The sequence below is a fragment of the Phodopus roborovskii genome, unplaced genomic scaffold (assembly GCF_943737965.1).
Source record: "Phodopus roborovskii unplaced genomic scaffold, PHOROB, whole genome shotgun sequence".
Lineage (NCBI taxonomy): Eukaryota > Metazoa > Chordata > Mammalia > Rodentia > Cricetidae > Phodopus > Phodopus roborovskii.
The window spans coordinates 16,082,647-16,101,414 of NW_026126407.1; the positions used below are offsets into that span (position 1 = coordinate 16,082,647).

Consider the following 18,768-nt stretch of genomic DNA (forward strand, 5'->3'; position numbering starts at 1 on the left):
ACATTTGTTTATGCTTTGGAGTATTTGTTTAATGATTCAAGGATGTGTTGTTCTTTTATGTTGCATTTGTTTATTAACTCTGTGAAGCTGTGTTACTTTGTCTGAAACACCAAACTAGTCTAATAAAGAGCTGAGAGGACAGTAGCTAGGCAGGCAAGAAATAGGCAGGACTGACATGCAGAGAGAATAAATAGGAGAAAAAGAATGGGGAGCCATAAAAGAAGGAGAGAAAACACCAGATGCCTGCTACCCAGTTATACAGCAAGCCACGAAGAAAGAAGGAAAGGAAGGCATATAGAATAGAGAAAGTTCAGAGGCAAAATGTAGATGGGATAACTTAGGAGAACCATTCTAGAAATAAGCCAGCCCAAGGCTGAGCATTTGTAAGTAATAAGTCTCTGTGTGATGATTTGTGAGCTGTGTGGTGGGCTCTCCAAAGAGTAAAGAGTTAAAACAAACAAACAAAAACCTACAAATCAGTTAGACCTTTAGTTTGTTTCTCATCTCCTTTGACTATTGATCCTGAAAACTATAGTTCTTTGTCCATGGGGATGAGCAGTTTTTGTTGCCGTGGTGGTGAGAAGAACATCATCTCGGGGTTGCTGAGCTGGTCTGGATTCCCAATGTGGAATGCAGAGGAGCAAGGATGTATATCACATTTCCATCTTGAATTCTTTAGTTCAGGCCAGTATATGGTTAGTTTATATTTCATAGGGTTCTGGGCTCTGCCTATTTCATGAGAGAGTTACATACAACAAGTAAATGGTGTTTCTCCCCTTTAACAAACATTGGAAGAAAAAAGAAAGAAAACAAACAAATATTAGAGACTCCATGTCCATCATATAGGGTAGTATATATACCAAGAAGCATGTTCAGCTGGACCCCTGTCTTAGAAGGCCCAGGTCCGAGGCAAGTAGGTTCTATGATGGTTATCAATTACATGGATTGTGTCTTAGTGCTATGGAGCAGATCACTAGGAATTCCATGGTAGAAAGTGGGCTTGTGATGGACACACACAAGATCATCAGACCAAGAAGGATGCATGACCAGGGAGAAGTGAGACATTCCTCAGAAACAAAAGTGTGTTGAGAGCAAGTAAATGTCAGAGAAAGAGGAGGGAGGTGGCATAAGCATGGGGTTTGGAGTGCGCCTGACAGATCAGAGCTAGGACTTGGACCTCATCCTTAAAGGTGTTGTGGCATACCATTTGCTCATCATGGTGGGTGTGGTAGAAGGGAGGCCTAATTAGACACATGGGCATAACCTAGGGGATACCACAGGGAAAGAAAGGTCAGCAAAGCTTAAAGTTGCTGCTGGCAGAGTATTCGACTGTGCTTTGAATGGATACGGAGTGCCAGAAAAGAAGGACCCAATGGCTATTGACTCTTAGAGCTGAGATCGCCTAGAGGGAAATATGATCTGAAAAGACTAATGGCCTTCGAGTCAGGAACACAGGACCTGCAGTTTTGGAAGCCCTCCTAGGAGGGTCTAGCAAAGATCTACTCACTGACTCAGCCTCCGTCCCAGATGGTATTCTTTGTTCTCTCCTTTCCAGAGCCCTCAGCCAGGCTTCCAAGAAGCCCTGCTGGCTCTTCTCTGTGAATGCTTACTTCACTTTGGCATGATCCACTCTGGTCCCTTTGGTTGTCATGTGATGTCACTCTCCTCCCTCTTCATATTTCATCTTCTACTCCCTCCCAAGCAGGTATTTAACATGGGTATCAGATGAGGCCACTGTCACTGCTGAGTCCCACCAAAGGGCTCCCATCCACTGTGGAGCAGAGACTAAACTCCTTAATGAGTCTCCTGTCCGTTATTCTGTGCTCAGCTCTTGTCCTGTCTTCCTCTCATCCTTCTCCAGTGTCACTGATATATTTCTGAGAGCTGCATCCCTGTCCATGAGAGCCTTTGAATTTGCTCTGACCTCTGTGTGCAGTTATTTCCAAGCATCCGAGGCCAATGACTTTTATTCATTGCTCTTCTCAGTCTCCTCTTTATCATCAAAGAGACCCCAGTCACCCAGGGCATGGGCTTCTTCCTCTGACTCAGCCCATCACCCTGCCACATTTTCGTCACAATGTATATTAGCGCCCGAAGCACCATGATGACTGATCTCTGTCACTGACAACTAAGCTCCATGGGAACTGTGGTTTGATCTCCACCAGCTGTGTTCTCAGTGCCTAAAACAGGGCTTGCCACATGGTAGGCGGTGATTAAAAATAGACCAATGTCAGGAACAGACAGTCCATGAGTATTTGAGGCACAGGATCTGCCTGACACGCTAGCCCACCAACTTAAAATAACAGGCAATTTAGTGAGAGGGCTCTGATGTCAAGCCTGGAGTCTCCAGGAAAGGGAAGCTGTTTCTTCATTCTGCCTGACCTTGAGTGAGTGATTGACTTCATAAACCTTGGCTCCCTCATTTGGAAAGTGGTGATAGCAATGATTTCTTACCCTGTGGGGTTATTTGTGAGTTTAATGATATAGTGCTTGTAAGTGACTGTACTGTGCTTAATACTACTATGGTTGGAGCAAGATGCCTTGGCCTTTAGGGGATAAAATCACACAGGCTGCTTTGTCGACCGACAACTGGAGGGTAGTGGAAAGCAGCTTTCCAACTCACTTGAGAGAATATGAATAAGAGATATGTGTGCGGAACAGAGTATGTAAGAAGGAGATTTTAACACCTGGTGGTGGTGGCACATGCCTTTAATCCCAGCACACATGGGAGGCAGAGGTAAGTGGATCTCTGAGAGTTCAAGGCCAGCCTGATCTACAGAGTGAGTGCCAGGACAGCCAGAGATACACAAAGAAACCCTGTCTCGAAAAACAACAAACAAAAACAAAAACAACAACAAAAAAAAAAAAAAAAAAGAGGAAGATTTTATACCTGAGCCATTTTACAAACCATGCTTCTTAAGCCCAGGATAATTTTAGAAAGAACAGTCACTTCAGACATGACAGATTGATCCGTCTAAACCTGGGGACGTTCTGTCTTTTCTGGTCTTATTCTTAAGTTTTTTACGTGAACTCCAGTGCTGGGAATAAGTTCATTTTAATAGCTTATCTTTGTCCCCGAAAACCGCAGGTTGGCTTGAAATCTGCTACATCAGGATCCTTGGTAACAGAGGGGAACAAGTTTAGCAGTTGGGGGTCCTTGTATATGAGATGGTGGTGGGCAGAGAGTAGGAGAAAGCAGCTAAAATCTGGGTGATGGATGGTGGTAGATATGAAGTGGCTACAGAACCTATTTATGTGGGGTGTCTACCCTGGCCTCAGGGAATTCCCTTAGAAGCAGAAGTGAACTATAGCCTATTGGGGTTACCGCCTATGCCTACTAGCTTCCTTCCCACCTGCTGCCTTGAGAATGGCCTTTCCCATCCCCCCCCATGTGAAGGTACCACCTCATTTACTTCTTTCTTTGCCCCTGATGGCTGCCTTCTGATTTCTTGATTCCTAAAACATCCATATGAATAAAAACATGTTTTTTTAAAAATTACCCCTCCTGTTGTGAAATAATCTTTTTGTACACTGTGAAGATTTGTCACTCCGATTGGTTTAATAAAAAGCTGAATGACCAATAGCTAGGCAGGTTTGGGGGTGGGGGGGCAGAGAGGATGCTGGGAAGAAGTGCAGAGTCACAAGGACATACCACGAGACACAGAGGAAGCAGGATGTGCAGGAGGAGAGGTAGCAAGCCATGAGTCATAGAACAGCACACAGATTGATAGAAATGGGTTAATTTAAGTTATAAGAGCTAGCTAAAAGCAAGCCTAAGCAATCACTAGGGATTTCATAATTAATAATATGTGTCCATGTGGTTATTTGGGAGCAGGCAAATGGGACAGAAAAGAACACCCACCACCCCCCCCTTCTTCCTGACCTTGGAATCCAAACCCTCAGATTCATCTCCATCTCTTTCCCAGAGGAACATGTGTGAGTACATTGTCATTCATTCAGTGATCCACCTAGTTTTTAAAAGGAGCCAGCTCTAGGTGTGTTAATAGGAAGTGGTATGAAAGACACCTGTACATAAGCAGGAGGGCAAGATCCAGAGTGAAGATTGACACTTCTGCTTACTAGTCTTGTCGCTGTGACAAACTATGCAACAGAAACTACCAGAGGGAAGATGAGTGTTTTGGCTCATGGTTTTAGGGGACAGTGGTCCACTGTGGGGAGAAGGCAAGGTTTGTTCACATGTCAGGATCAGGATGCAGAGAGTTTGGGCTGGAACTAGGGCTGCCCTCTATCAAATGTGTATCCCAGGTAGAGTGTGACCACCTGACATCCGCCATCCCATGACCAAAAGATTCCACAGTTTCCCAGAACAGTTCCGCCACCTGGGACCAACTGTTCACACACTTGAACCAGTGCGGGACATTTCACAGTCAACCATAGCATATGCTAACATTTGTGAGTAAAAATGGACACACACAGAAAGAGCAAGCTAAGATATGCTTAGAATTTGAATAGAAAGGTGCGCAGGAAACTGGGCACCATTGTGGCATCTGGTGAAGACTGAGGGATGCCCCTTCACACGGATAGACAACATTCTCTTAGCTCATGGGTGTTTGAGTTGTTTCTGCCATCTGGTTGTTATTGGGAGGCTGCAGTCACACTGTTGAACATGTATTTTTTCAGATACTTTTTTGTACCTTATAGGGGCATGTACCCCAAAGTAGAATGGTAGCTTTGGGTAGTCTTGAAGCTATTACTGAACTTTGCCACAGTGAAGGTCCTTTTAAATTTCCAACAAGAATGCCCCTCTAGAGCTGGAGAGATGGCTTAGCAGTTAAAGGCTAGGCTCACAACCAAAACTATAAGAATGCCCTTCTTTGCGTGCTAAAGCAATGTTTATTTTCTATTTAAATTGAACATTAAATAGAGCCATCCTTGTGGGTGTGTGTGAGTGGCAGCTCATTGTTTGCATGACTGATTGGGTTTCCTTAGTTACTAATGATCTGGATTGCCTTTTCATGAGCTCACTGGCTTTGCTGTGCACTGTAATCGTACGTGAACACTTTTCTCTGTTGAGTAGGCTATGTCTTGTTTAAAAGGTAGTGTGGGTAGACTTTTCAAGAAAAGAGTGTTTGGGAAATGAATGCATTGCTCAAACCTTGTAAACATGATTATGGAGTAGCCTTTCTTTTTCCCTTTTTGTTATCTGACTTCCATTTTCCAAAGTAGCACATTGATTAATTTCCCACATTTTTTTTCAATCTCTTAAGTCTGACATCTCTTAAGTATGAAAACTTGGGGATTAAATATGTTTTGAAGTCAGATGCTTTATAGCTATTTTAATATGTCTTTTCAAACATTTGAATTTGTCCGTTCTGAGGACATAGACCAAAAGTTTTCAGTACGGTATTTTGTTTACTTTCCAGAAAAAGTTGCCTTTGACGACACTGGCTCAGTGCTTGATGGAGGGGTCTGCGATCCTGGGTGACGACACACTTCTTGGGTAAGGTGATACCGTGTGTGTGTGCAAATCCTCCATCTGTGTCTAAGACTCATCATGGAGCACCAGTGTCACCTGAGTTCCAGGTGGGAAAGGAGAAGCTGTTACCACAAAAATCAAAACTCACAGGCAAAATGCCTGTGACATTAGGCAAGTCCCTGTGGGGAAGGTGCTTAAGTCTGGCGAAGGTCAGTGAGATCCCCAGGCTTAAGTGGAGCACAGGAGACCTCCATCACTAGTCGGTATTTACAGGATTCCCAGCAGGGCAAGTCTCTCACTCAGCAGCCATTTCAGCACTCTTAGGAGCAAGAATAACAGGACATCACGTAAGAAAGTGCTAAATAGTTAACTAGAGTGAAATTGTGTAATTAACCAAAGACAGAGTCCTTGACAAAGGAAATTAGATCATATGGGCAAAATTGAATAAAACAACAAACAAAACCAAACCCTTTAAAACTGAAAGTATGCTACTCGTAAAAATTTGAGCTAAAGTAGAGCTTATACACCAATGGAGAGTTGATGAACTTGGAAACAACACGATGGCGATGGCATACAGACCAAAGCTGTGAGCCTTTATGCTGTGAAGCAATGGGGACTGCTCCCGCTGCATCGATCTAGAGGGGATTCCCAAAGACAAAAACAAACTAGGGAAGTTTGTAGTTGATGATTTTCACCTGTAGCTAGGAAGACAAACTTGTCTGTGAAATGAAGATATGTAGAAGGGCATTTGTGATTTAAAGTCAGCCAGGGGAAATAGGTGATCACCTCTAACAGGTCTTTAAGCTGATAACAAACCATCACGAGCCAAATAAATGCCAGGGGATGGTGGAGGGTGTGCTCAGGTGCCCAGTGAGAATTCAACAAAACTGGGATGTTACACTGAATGAAGTCATTGTCTAAGAATAAGGAGGAGGCAGGTAGTGGTGGCACATGCCTTTAATCCCAGCACTCGGGAGGCAGAGGCAAGAGGATCTCTGTGAAATGGGCTATGTCCAGAGGAAAGTTGTGAGGTGTGCACAGCATGGAAGAACCTGAAGTTATTGTGTTGTAAGGGAGGAAAAGATTTATTTTCCCTTTAGCCTTTCTGGGTGCCTCGCAAATAAGGTTAGCAGCTGACAGCTCACCAGGAGAGCAGATACTTCTCAGCATGCGTAAGGCATGCACTTGGGGTAGTTGAGTGATGAGTAACCTGGTGATAGAACGTGGGTTTGTGCAGCATCTTGACAAAAGAGTAACAGTTTGAGAAGCAATGACAAGACAAAGGGAGAGGAGTGTCTTGGGTGGCAGATTGTGGGAAGGGAAGGATAAGGGGAGCTGACAGAAGGCAGGACCAGTTGGCAAAGACTGCAGTGTGGGATCCTGTGACTCTGACTTGGGGTCTGGAGGTGTTTGGTGATTAGTTTCTACTCTTCCAGGTAGAAGGGAAGAGGATCATGTTTGTAAATCCATTTCTTACATTCATGTGTGTTGGGGGGAATCCCACTTCTATTTATTTATTTTACCCTCACCTCAAAATAATCCTTATGCCAAAGTGGCATGATTTGGGTGGCTTATTCTACTATCTTTTCAGTGTAAACAAAATACAAGCATTAAATGTAAAAAGCAACAGTGTAAGAATAATTATTTTGGAGGGTAATAGCCTGGTAAACTCCAATGTTAGACAATCAAAACAGGATAGAACACCGTTTTCAGATCATGTATCATTTCAAAGGAAAGTGAGAAATATTACCTATAGATTTATAGTCAGTGTATGTGTGTTAGACAAGAAAAGAGACTAGGAAGCCTGGTGTGGTGGCTTAAACCTGTGATCTCTGCACTCAGGAGACCGAGGCAGAAGGCTTGATATGAGCTGGAGGACAGTAGAAACTAGTAGGAAGAGAAGAAATGAATAGAAGGAAAAACAAGGAACTAAAATTGGACACTATGCACAGAGGCATTGTGGGTGAAGATGCTGTGGTTTGACTAGACAATGTCCCATGCAGGCTCATATATTTGCACACTTGGTCCCCAGCTGGTGGGTGTGGATTTGTGAACCTTTGGGAGGCAGGACCTAGCTAAAACAATGAGGTGCTCTCCTTCGAGGGCCTTGAGGTTTATAGCCCACACTGCTCTTGTCTGGTCTCTTTCCTGGCTGTGCTGAGATACGAGCAAGTAGTTACTTGTGCTGTTTCTGCCAGAGAGCTGCCAGCTGCCTGCCTTCCCCACCATGATGGACTGTACCTCTTACAACCTTAAGTCAGAAGAAACCCTTCTTCAGTTCCTTCATGTAAGGCCTTACTGCAGTGTTCCCAATCATCATAAATGGGAATGGAATAGAGCAAACTTTAAAACAGGGAACACTGTAGGCATGTGAACACACTCTACACATTTAGAGAAATACAGTGACACCACAGGGAGTCATCAGTCTTCCTTCTAGAATCCACTAAAGCTAGAACACAGGCATTTTTGTCTTCCTTAAAGCTATAAACCCACAATGTTGTCAAAAGCAAGGAAAAGACATCAGTGCCATAATTGTGTGAGCTTCCAGGCATAGAGATAACCAAGAACAGGCTGAATGAGGCTCAGCATGGCACACTTGCTTACCATACATGAAGTACGTGGCTTGATCCTCAGCATTATACAAACAACAGTAACAACCAAGGAATGTATTGGGCAGATGCCAGTGCAATGACCCCCGCACCAGCAGTTGGGTGCACCAAGGTCTGGCATAATGTACAGCAAAGAAGTCTCTTATGCTCAGAACGATGGCACCGGGGTTTCTGCAATCATGGGTCCTTGAGGAGGAATGGATTTTAAATGAATGGGGATTACAAGTCTTTCAGGTACCCAGGGAGTTCAAAGCTTGCACAGTCCACACCTGTAGGATATTTTCCCCTCAGCCACACTCAATACAGCTTTCCATGGGGGGGGGGGGGGTAACAGAAGCACCTTTCAAATGCTGAACTCTGGGCTCAGCAAGGTTTAGCAGTCACTAGAGAGGGGTTTCGGGGGTGCCTGGCCGTAACAGATGTGACACTCCTCAGCCTGTGGGGGCCTGAGCTTTACCCCTCCCGGGAAGAAAGTAGAAAGAAGTGTCTTTCCTGGAGAAACTGAGGGTCAGGCCCCTAAGGAAGGACCTAAGCCTGTGAGTGTGGTAGGGCAGGAAAGCAACCACGGCTCAGCTAGACCCTTCTTCACACCGCTCCCAGCTACCTTGCCACCCCCTCAGGCTCCGAGCTTGCCCTCCCTGCCCTTAAGCAGAAGCAGACACCAGATGTACCCCAAGCATCCAAGGGAAGTCTAAGCCCCATCAATCCAAGAGAGAAATACGCTCTGAAAGAACTAGAGATGGGGTGGGGAGGAAAGATTTTAGATGAACCGTTGGCTATGTTTTCAACTGGTAGAAGGCAGCACAGCTATGAAATCCAAAGGATATTATTGGTTTGGTACAGGATGTTTACCAGGCAGGAACATTCAGAAATCAAAAGCAAATTGGAAGAAGTGAAAACAAATGACTGAAGATGCAAAATTCTCAGTCAAAGATGATTTGGGGGAAATCATCCAGAAAATCAAGCTTGAAGACAAAGACATGGCAGAGAGACAAACTTGGAAAATTAGAGGAACAGTTCCAGAATTCATGCTTGAGTAGCAGGGATTTTGAGAAAGAGAGGAAGGGGTTATAATGGTAATAAAAAGAATGATTTGAAAGCATTTCCAGATGGAAGTAGGGTTTGAGTTCCTAACTGAAAGGGCCTGCTGAGCTCCTAGAACAGTGGAAAATTTATTCATCTGAGCCTGAGGTTTGGGATCCTGCACAGTGGTGCCAGAAGACTACACAAGCTTCTAGAAATAAGGATTATGCTATCACAAAGAATCAGAATGGTGATGCTCCCCTGGGACCAAAGCAACAAGGAAGGAAGCTAGTGAGTAAAACAGCCTTGGAAACTGGAAAGAGGCACTTCTCAGTGCTGTACCCGAGGCCCAGGCCAGGGGATGTGAGGACTTTGGCTGTCAAACATGACCTCCTTTCCAAGGAGGGTGAACAAAAAAGAGGTGGATGTGGGTCAAAGGCACAGGGCAGAGCCATGGCCAACCTCGGAAACACTGGATGGAGATTCCAAGAAGATAGCTATGTCCTAGGGACAAAAAGAGGCCACTCTAGGCTAGCACGTGTTCAGGGGAAATGTGTTCAAGAAGGCCTAGCTCATACATCAAGTGTTAGTGCCCTGAGCCTTAGGAAAGTGACTGGCATTTGGGGCTCAGTCACAGCACACAGAAAGCAAGCAAACTGGACTATGGTTCACTTTAGGGAAACCGAACGAGTGGCAGAACCCTGTGCTCACAGATACTAATGGTACAGCTTAACTCCAGTGTGGATGGAGTAGCCCCTCTCTCAAATGCTTGAGACCAGTTTGTACAGTTTGGAATTTTCATGGTTTTAAAATAGTTGCATAGCCATTACCAGGTTAAGTGTCTTTAACACAAAACTCTTAAGTTTTTGAAATGTTTCAAAAACTCAAATTTGTAAAAGTTTGGATTTGGCAGATGTAGAGATGGGTTAGTGGTTAAGAGCATTAGCTGCCCACCCCACTCCCTGCCACCCGAGGATCTGGGCTTAATTCCCAGCATCTATATGGCAGCTAACAACTGTCTGTAACTCTGGTTCCTGGGAATCTGATGCCCTCTTCTGGCCTCCACTGGCAATGCACATATGCCATGAACAGAAACAAATAGTTTGGATTTTTGGATAGAAATGTACAGGAATGCCTGTAATATATAGTCAAAATATAAGCACTTGACATTTATTAATTTAAATAAGTAGAGAGTAAGAAAATGTAAGTATAAATTAAATGATGATTTTTCCATAGTTAGGGGTCAACAACTAATGCTTAATGTTTAAAAATCAAAAAGTAGCATAATATGAAGGAAAGTACCAGAAAACACACCATTTAAAAAGTGCAAAGGTAAAACAACAAGCTTGATGTTGGCATTTATAGTAGGTGATAGGAAATGAATTAGAACCCATATGTCATTTCCTTACAGATGCATGACTATGTAAAGACTTGTCAATAAAATGAAATAACTAAATCCCAGTTCAGAAGTAGCCAAGAATACTTCACAGACCAAGGGTCTTGGAGGGCCTGAATGAGACTTACCAAGACTTTCATGCTGAGAGTTATCAGGGACATGGAGCAGTAGAAACTCTCAAACATACAAAAGAAAAAAAAAACCTACACATGCATGAGTATCTATGAAAATGTGTGTTAAATATGTTTATACCACATTGTTACAGAAAAACTTGTGATCATGGAAAAGCTTAAAACATGGAGGTAGACATATTCAAAAAACTATGCATAACAATGGCAAAATGATGAATTTTGTATAAGCAAACACAGGACAAGTCCTAAAAAATACTTACATGTGAAAAGTGGGTCCAGCTGAGGAAGCTTAGTAGTAGAATTCTTTTTTATTTTAATGTTTTCTTATTTTATTTTATATGCATTGGTGTTTTCCCTGCATGTATGTAAGAGTATTGGATTCCTTGGAACTGGAATTACAGACAGTTGTGAGCTGTCATGTGGGTGCTGGGTATTGAACCTGGGTCCTCTGAAAGAGCAGTCAGTGCTCTCAACCTCTGAGCCATCTCTCCATTACAGTGGTAGAGTTCTTGCTGGGCAAGTCTAAGTCCCTGGCTTCAATCCCTACACTATGGGGGAAGCAATTTGTACAAATTAAGTTGAATATAAAGCCAACAGTGGAAACATTTTTAACCAAGTGGTAGCATCATGTTATACATGAGCACATTAGAACAGAGAGAGCATTCTATCAGCTGAGAATAAATTGTGTCTGCTTATACCTTCATTAACATTTAACACTTACCAAGTTTCAATTAACATGGTACTGTGTAATGAAGAAAGCCATTTAGGGAAAGCTAATGTCTCTGAAAAACAATCTCTTTTCTCAGAGAATGGGTTAACTTTCTCTTTGTTATGTCATCTGTCATTTGGTCAGTATTGATCAACTTGTGGGGTGACTTTCTGGCTTTTTCCATGGGATAATGGCCTAAGTACTTGTTGCACACTAATTAACTTTTCATGGCTTAGGAGTAAGTATTTTCTCCCCACGAGGCCCCATTAGAATTGAGATTTGGGTATTTATCTGAAGGAGTAGTGCATTAGTGGATCCATCTTACCCTGTCTCTCCAGGGATCCTGGAGGAGAGGGAGAGAAGCAATTAAATCCATATGCTGCTGGATTTGGCTTGTGGGAGTCTGTTTTCCCCACATTTCTAATAGTTCCCATGTATCCCTGTTGCCCATGGCACACAGCACTGTTTGGAATAGGTGATAACTTCAGATATAGAGACAATGGGAACAGCTTGGTCACTGGTAGCCATAGAAACCAACCAGCTTGTTGACACTGACTTGGGGACATGTACCTAGCCAGGAGTGATGGAATGTGACTCCGTGCAGTGTGGTGGGCCAGGATATTCAGGATGCCTTTCTCCCTTGTTTGCAGGAAGATGCTGAAGCTCTGTGGAGAGACGGAAGACAAGCTAGCTCAGGAGCTGATACACTTTGAGCTGCAAGTGGAGAGGGATGTGATTGAGCCCCTGTTCCTGCTGGCAGAGGTGAGATGCTGAGTGTGGTTGGGTCTGGGGTAGAAAATACTTTCTACGTCCAGCCCCCTACGGCTTCCCTCTCTCCCGCCTCCCGAATCTCTGACCTTGTATTCCATCAGGAAGCATCATGACCACACCATTGCCAAGACTTCCAAGTATGGTGGAGCGTTCAGCTTCTTGCTGCTTCCTTCCCTCCCTCATCGACTTCTTCCATCACCTTCTGATGGATAAACATACAAAGACAGCAGCATCACCTCCATCACTAACCCAAGTCCCAACTTCCATCACCCTGTCCCTTCCCCACGTCCCCTCCCCTGCCCATCTCCAGTCTTCAGTAACTAGTGGCACGAATGGCAGCTCCCTCCTGAGGAGTCTGGGAAACTGGTGCAAGAGCCTCTGTAAGGGCTCCTGTGGTTGATGTCCTTTTCTGGATCTGTACAAGACACTGAATTAAACCATTTCATTGAAAAGCTGTCCGAATGTCCATGAGACAGTTTTCCTAGTTCCCACCTTGTGCAGCTCTATCAAGTGTGACAGGAAGTGGCTGGGATCTCTATGGGCCTCTCACTGGGTCCCTCAATTGCTTTTCACTGGCCATATAAAACCTAACACGTGCTCCATGTGGGAGATCCCAACAATGGTGGAACTTTCTGTATCTGTCAGTCATAGCCCCTAGCCTTCTTCAGCCATGATGCACATGGAATGTGGTTATTAGTGCATCTTGGGTGACTCAGAGTTAACTCTAGTTAATTTCTGCTCACTTAAATGTAAAATTATATCATCCCACATGACTGGAAGTTTTAGAAGCTTTATAATATTGCCCAGTCCATGTCTGGTTTCATCTCTAGATCACCTTCAGTGTGTTCTTGTCTTTTCTTATACTTTCTGAGTCAGTGGTATGGATAAATAATTACTTAAATACCTAAAGGTGATCAAATAGTAAATGGATAAGGAACTTCAACATTTGTGTAGTGAGGCTGTGAGCCCACACTTTGGATGGAATCAATTGACCACTGCCCTCATTCCTATCTTCCCCTAGCCAAGAACATTCATGAGAGGCATTTGTTGCTCATAAGGTGGCTGGGGCTCTGGCCAAAGCCCGAAACAACCCCAGAATTTGGGGGACTCAGGATCAAAGCCTAGGCCTCTTGCTGAGACTTGAGTAGTGCTGACTCCCCAACCCTGGTCAAGGCTCTGCAGTTCTGAAGATCTCCTTGCTGTTGGAGTCTGTGCACCGGCACAACCTCAGCCTTGCTTAGCTGAGTAGGTGGAAAGTGCCTCACAGAGCACCATGTTTTCCTCACATTTCCCCCTAGTGAAAGAGAGGGGGGAAAAAAAGAGAGAGAGAGAGAAAGAAAAGAAAAAGAAAAACCACATCCCCAAGATGATTTTAGTTCAATCCATAGCCAGTTTTCCTTTTTAATTCTCACATCCTGCCCTACTTTTGCTGGGCCTGGAACCAAAATCCTGCACTGGAATGGAATTTTCAAGGAAGTCATTTTTAGAAAGAAAAATATAAAAGGAGCATCCACATACAACCAATATGGAAGCAGTCCTTGCAGAGAACTCCACGGAGACTAGGTTATTCACTGCTGACTGTGTGAAATCTTACTTTACTTCTAGAAATATGCCAGCCTGACTCTGTTGTTTCTATAAATATAAACTGTATATCCTAGTTGTATCCCTTAGCATCTCAGGTCTGCTAAGGCCAGGGCTTCTCTGTGCTCAGCTGTTTATTTGCGTCAGGTCTGCTAGTGCCTAATAGTAGTATGTCTGTCCTTCCTCCTGCACTTGGCTCTTGTGGAGGCTGACACAGAAAGAATCCGATCTGCTTTTTTATGTTATGTGTTTGTTTCTGATTTGGCTAAGGGCAGGTGTGTAGTCATCCTTAGGCTAGCAGGAATACACACAAGCCAGAGATGGACCTAGGAGATGAGGGTCCGGCTGGGTGTTCCAGGAAGAGGGACCAGGTGCAGATCAGGAGCATTTCTTCTGCTGTTGGTCAAGGATACAAAGTCCCATGCAATGCAAGATACATGCAGTGGGTAGTGTGGGGGAGGGGCTGACTGCACTGGGTTGCATCCTTGAAATTCCAGTGACAGTGAACCGCAAATGGACTTTCACACACACACACACACACTCACTCACACACACACACACACACACACACACAGAGAGAGAGAGAGAGAGAGAGAGAGAGAGAGAGAATGTCTGGGGAGGGAGTGAGTAGCTATACATGATAAATTCAGTAGCCTGACATCAAGTTGTACATATCAAAGACAATTCCTGTTTGGTGATGACTAGAGCCAAGGCAGTGACAGAGGGTAAAATGCTTTGCTTTGAAAACAAGAACCAGGAGACCTGTAGTAACCTTTCAGGAGGCTGTCAGTGGTACTCCTTCAAGTACTCTTTGGGAGCTTAGCTTTTCAAGCCTTAATCTTGACCTTGAGTTTGACTGTATCTCTCCTCTTCTGGAACCACAGGTGGAAATTCCAAATATTCAAAAGCAAAGGAAACATTTGGCAAAGCTGGTGCTGGACATGGATTCTTCACGAACCAGGTAGAGATTCTTCAACACCTCCTTCATGACTTTTTTGGCAGGACTGTGATATTTGGGGGTGGGGGCAGAATTTTGTGGGGGAGGGTTCTTCTTATTCATTAAGTCTCTCTCTCTCTCTCTCTCTCTCTCTCTCTCTCTCTCTCTCTTAAGACAGGGTTTCTTAGTATAGCCCTGGCTGTCCTGGAACTCACTCTGTAGTGCAGGCTGGCCTGAAACTCATAGAGATCCACCTGCCTTTGCCTCCTGAGTGCAGGGATTAAAGGCGTGCGCCACCACACCCAGCCTTAAGTTTTTTTTTTTTTTTTTCTTTCTTGTTTTTTAATACCCTCTGTGTAGCGGGCACTGGAGGTAACAGCAATGATCAGAAATGAGTTCCCTATCCCTCATGGAACCCTCATGGCTTCCCTGCCTAGACAATGAAGGCAGACCCTGGGCAAGAGGACAGTTTTAGGCAGTCATAACATTTAAGAAAAATCACACTGGGTAATTTTGGAAAAGAAAGATGGAGGATGGGGCCTCAACACCAGGCGGGGAAAATGGAAGAGTGCGTATTGAGTAGCTGTTACTTGGTCTGCATCTCACACAACCGGAAGGAGGCAGAGATGCAAAGATGTGGGGCAAACCATGTAAGCACACACACACACACACACACACACACAGAGAGAGAGAGAGAGAGAGAGAGAGAGAGAGAGAGAGAGAGAGAGAGAGAGAGTGAGAGAGCGCACAGGCTCTTGGTGCTGTATTTGAGGTACAGGAAAATGGTGCATGGCTTGAAGGAGAGTGAGCATGAGAACCAAGAGGCAGGACAGTGATATGTCATGTGTGCAACAAGAGCATTTCTAACTCTGGACATGACATGTGTCACTTCCTGAAGTGGATGGCATAGAGGTTCCCTGTTATAGCCCTTCTGTGAAGGTCCTACCAGGCTGTTTCTCACCTGCCACTCAGAGACTACAAACTCCTATTTCAGCAGGCCAATGCCACAGGCCCTGATGTTGACTGTAGCCATTATATGTGGACATGGTTCATATTGGCCTTTTTATCCTTACAGTGGTCTGTATGTGCGCACATACACGTGTGTGTGTGTGTGTGTATGTGTATGTGTGTTTACACAAGTGTAAGTTGAAAGAAAACAAGCTCACACACATTGGTGTGGAAGGAACTGTTTCTATCTTAAGTCCTTCCTAATGCAATCTTAATTGCCTCATCTTATTTCCCTTTCATGAAATAAGCAAAACCAGAAAGCTCTTGGGCAGAGAGTTTTAGAATTAGGAATCCTACAATAGGGTTTAGAAGTCAGGAAACAAGATCCTGATCTGTTTGTTTATAGACTTTTTAGTGGCCTTGGCTGAGCCTCATTTTTTTTTTTTTTTTTTTTATTCTAGACAAGGTTTCTCTGTGTAGCCCTAGGTGTCCTAGAAGTAGCTCTTGTAGACCAGGCTGGCCTTGAACTCACAGAGATCTGCCTGCCTCTGTTTCCTGAGTACTAAGATTAAAAGCATGTACCACCACCATCTGGCTAAACCAGTTCTTAGAATGTATTTCCTTACCTGTGCACAGGGAGTCACAGCTGTCATCATCAGCAGAAGTATTACAAGCATCAAGTAAGGTCATGTATGCCCCTGCACTTCCTAAGTGCTTTCCAACACTAAGCCCATGCTATAAATTTTATTACATTGGGGGACTCTATAGTTGGAACAATAAAAGCTGGGTACAGTAAAATAACACAGGTTAAATCAGCAGAGAAGTTTCTTTAGTTAGTATATCCCACACCTCAACCTCCCTGAATGACTTTTTTGCAATATGTTTTAGAAAGAAATTTTACACCATGACTATACATTGGAAACTAATACCTTTTGCTACAAATAATCAGGTGAGCTTAAAACTAAATGGCTGGAAGCAAATTCAGTGTTGTTGAGATTTATCTTCTGTTGGCTGCGGAAGAGTGTAAGCACCATCTCCCTTCAAGGGAAGCTGAGGTTGTTTGAGTGAGAAAAATGGCTACCATAGAGCTGGGTATTTGAATCCTCAGTATTCAGTTGGTGGCACTGTCTACGGATGTAATAGAACCTCTAGGAGACAGAGCCCTGCTGGAGGAAGCACATCACCATCACCGAGGGTGGGCTTAGAGTTTACAGCCTCTCCCAACTTCTAGTTTGCTTTCTCCGCTTTCTGCATGGAGCTGGATCTGTGGGTTCTCAGCTTCCTGCCCAGTTTCATGCCTCCCCTACCATTATGGACTCCCCTTCAGAAACTGTAAGCCAGAATAAATGCTTTCTTCCATACATCACTTTTGACGAGAACATTTTATCACAACCACCAAAAGGATTTAACACAAAGGTGCATTAGCATACAGATAGGATTCTAAGGCCCTCTCCATACTGTGCACTCAGGAAAGAGAGCCGGATGCATGAGGAGTTTGGGTTTGCTATTATTACACTCTGTATTGCATAAAATGGCATCCCATGACCACAGTATTCAGGCCTCCGATCAGAGTCATGGGAGTTGATTTGAGTCATGCTGACTGCTCTTCCTTATGATGAGTTGGACACCATGTCTCTGGGCCTGGGTCTTCACCCTGAGGTCTTCTTTGCTTCTATAAGGAAAACAGATTTCCTGTAAAGCGTTTTTGGCTGGAGGATAGAAGCTTAGTTGGCAGCATGTCTCTGTCATCTCATATATTTTTTGTTTGGTCTTTTCATGAGAGAGGGTGTATCCACCAAGTGGCAGCCATGGCTGCTCTTGTTTAGTGATATTAAGCAGCAACACATTCATTCTGAAAGCCCAGGGGAGTGTCCACAGGGCCGGGTCATACCTGAGTAACACAGTTCTCATACCTTAGCTCATTTGCTATGTATTTGGATCTGCTAAGGGAATCTGTAACTCCCCTTTTCCAATTTCTGTGTTTACAGATTTCAGCTTGGACCCGTAGTAGCCTTTGCTCATCCACTGTCAGGGATCACCTGGCAGAAAGATATTACGTGGGGAAAAGATCTGTTTTGGCTCACAATTTAGGAAATACAGTCTGCCATGGTAGGGATGGTGTAGCTGGGACAGTTGGCAGCTGAGGAGTAGGAGTTTGAGATTACTGGGCATGTCATTTGCTGGTAAGGAAGCAGAGCTTGACTAGAAGGAAGGCCTTTGCAGTTAAATTTCTAGACAGCAGCCCCCCCACCTCCAGTGTCTAGAGGGTTCCACAACCTCCCCAAACAGTGCCACCAGCTGGAGACCAACTGTACAAACACAGGAGCCTGTAAAGGACAGTTCACCTTCAAAGCACAGCAAATAAGCCCTTTGCAATCTTTGTATTTTAGACAAAAACAAAGCAAAACAAAACCCAAAAAAGGTGCTTCTAGATCATCCATCTCCTCTGTGACATTGGTGGCTTTCTGTCACCTGCTTTGTGTTGTGAGTAAGGTGAGAGAGGGTTGCTCTGCAGAGATTGTAGGTGACTCAGGCCCCTCACCGTCTCAGCTGCCTTTCCTTCATGACTCTCTCTGCCTTGGTAACTGATGAGAGGGAGGGCTGGCCCAAGCCCTCAAGGTACTGACTCTAGGCATCTTTATCCCCTGATTCTGAGTGGTGACATCCAGCTACACTTGCTTTGTGACTTTGCTAAAAGCCTTATCAAGCAGCCAGCCAACCCATGCTTCCTGCCATTTCCCTTAAAGCTGCACACTTAGTCAGCAAGGAGCAGCTGTCAGGATACAGCCATGGAATTCACACTGAATTCCAGAGTGATGTTGAATAGCAGGAATTGCAAGCTACTCTCCTGGGGCAGCTGGTTCTCAGGGGTCCCACCACCCCCACACTAGTCTCTGTCCAGCTGCATCTATTATGTCCCTTTGCTGGTGATGACCTGCATTGGCCCGTGAACTATACTATACCTCAGTGCTTCCAAATGGGCCCCCTCCAAATTCATCTTTATCTGTCCCCACTCAGAACATCTTGATCAATACTTCCATGACTGGATCTGTGAACTTTAGCACAATTCTACTGAATCTGTCAGATCCATCTCATTTATTCAGCGTTTAATGAGGGTTGAATTGAGCACATGCATTTGTCACTGTTTAAGTGATTCTGCCCTGTCTGCTCCAAGTCAGTAAAGCAGATCTCAATATGCTGAGAGTGATGTGAGCATTGAACTGCA

The 18,768-nt window shown here is 44.3% G+C and overlaps 1 protein-coding gene across 5 annotated transcripts in view; it reads left to right on the plus strand.

The window, feature by feature from the left end:
- The window catches only part of Arhgap44 (Rho GTPase activating protein 44), a 160,068-nt gene that overhangs the window by 87,275 nt on the left and 54,025 nt on the right, over positions 1–18,768 (plus strand). For all 5 annotated transcript variants that reach the window (XM_051180384.1, XM_051180388.1, XM_051180386.1 and 2 more), the window contains exons 4-6: positions 5,385–5,461; positions 11,956–12,067; positions 14,542–14,618. In XM_051180384.1, the coding sequence (XP_051036341.1) occupies positions 5,385–5,461; positions 11,956–12,067; positions 14,542–14,618 (266 nt within the window). The remainder of the gene's footprint in view (positions 1–5,384; positions 5,462–11,955; positions 12,068–14,541; positions 14,619–18,768) is intronic.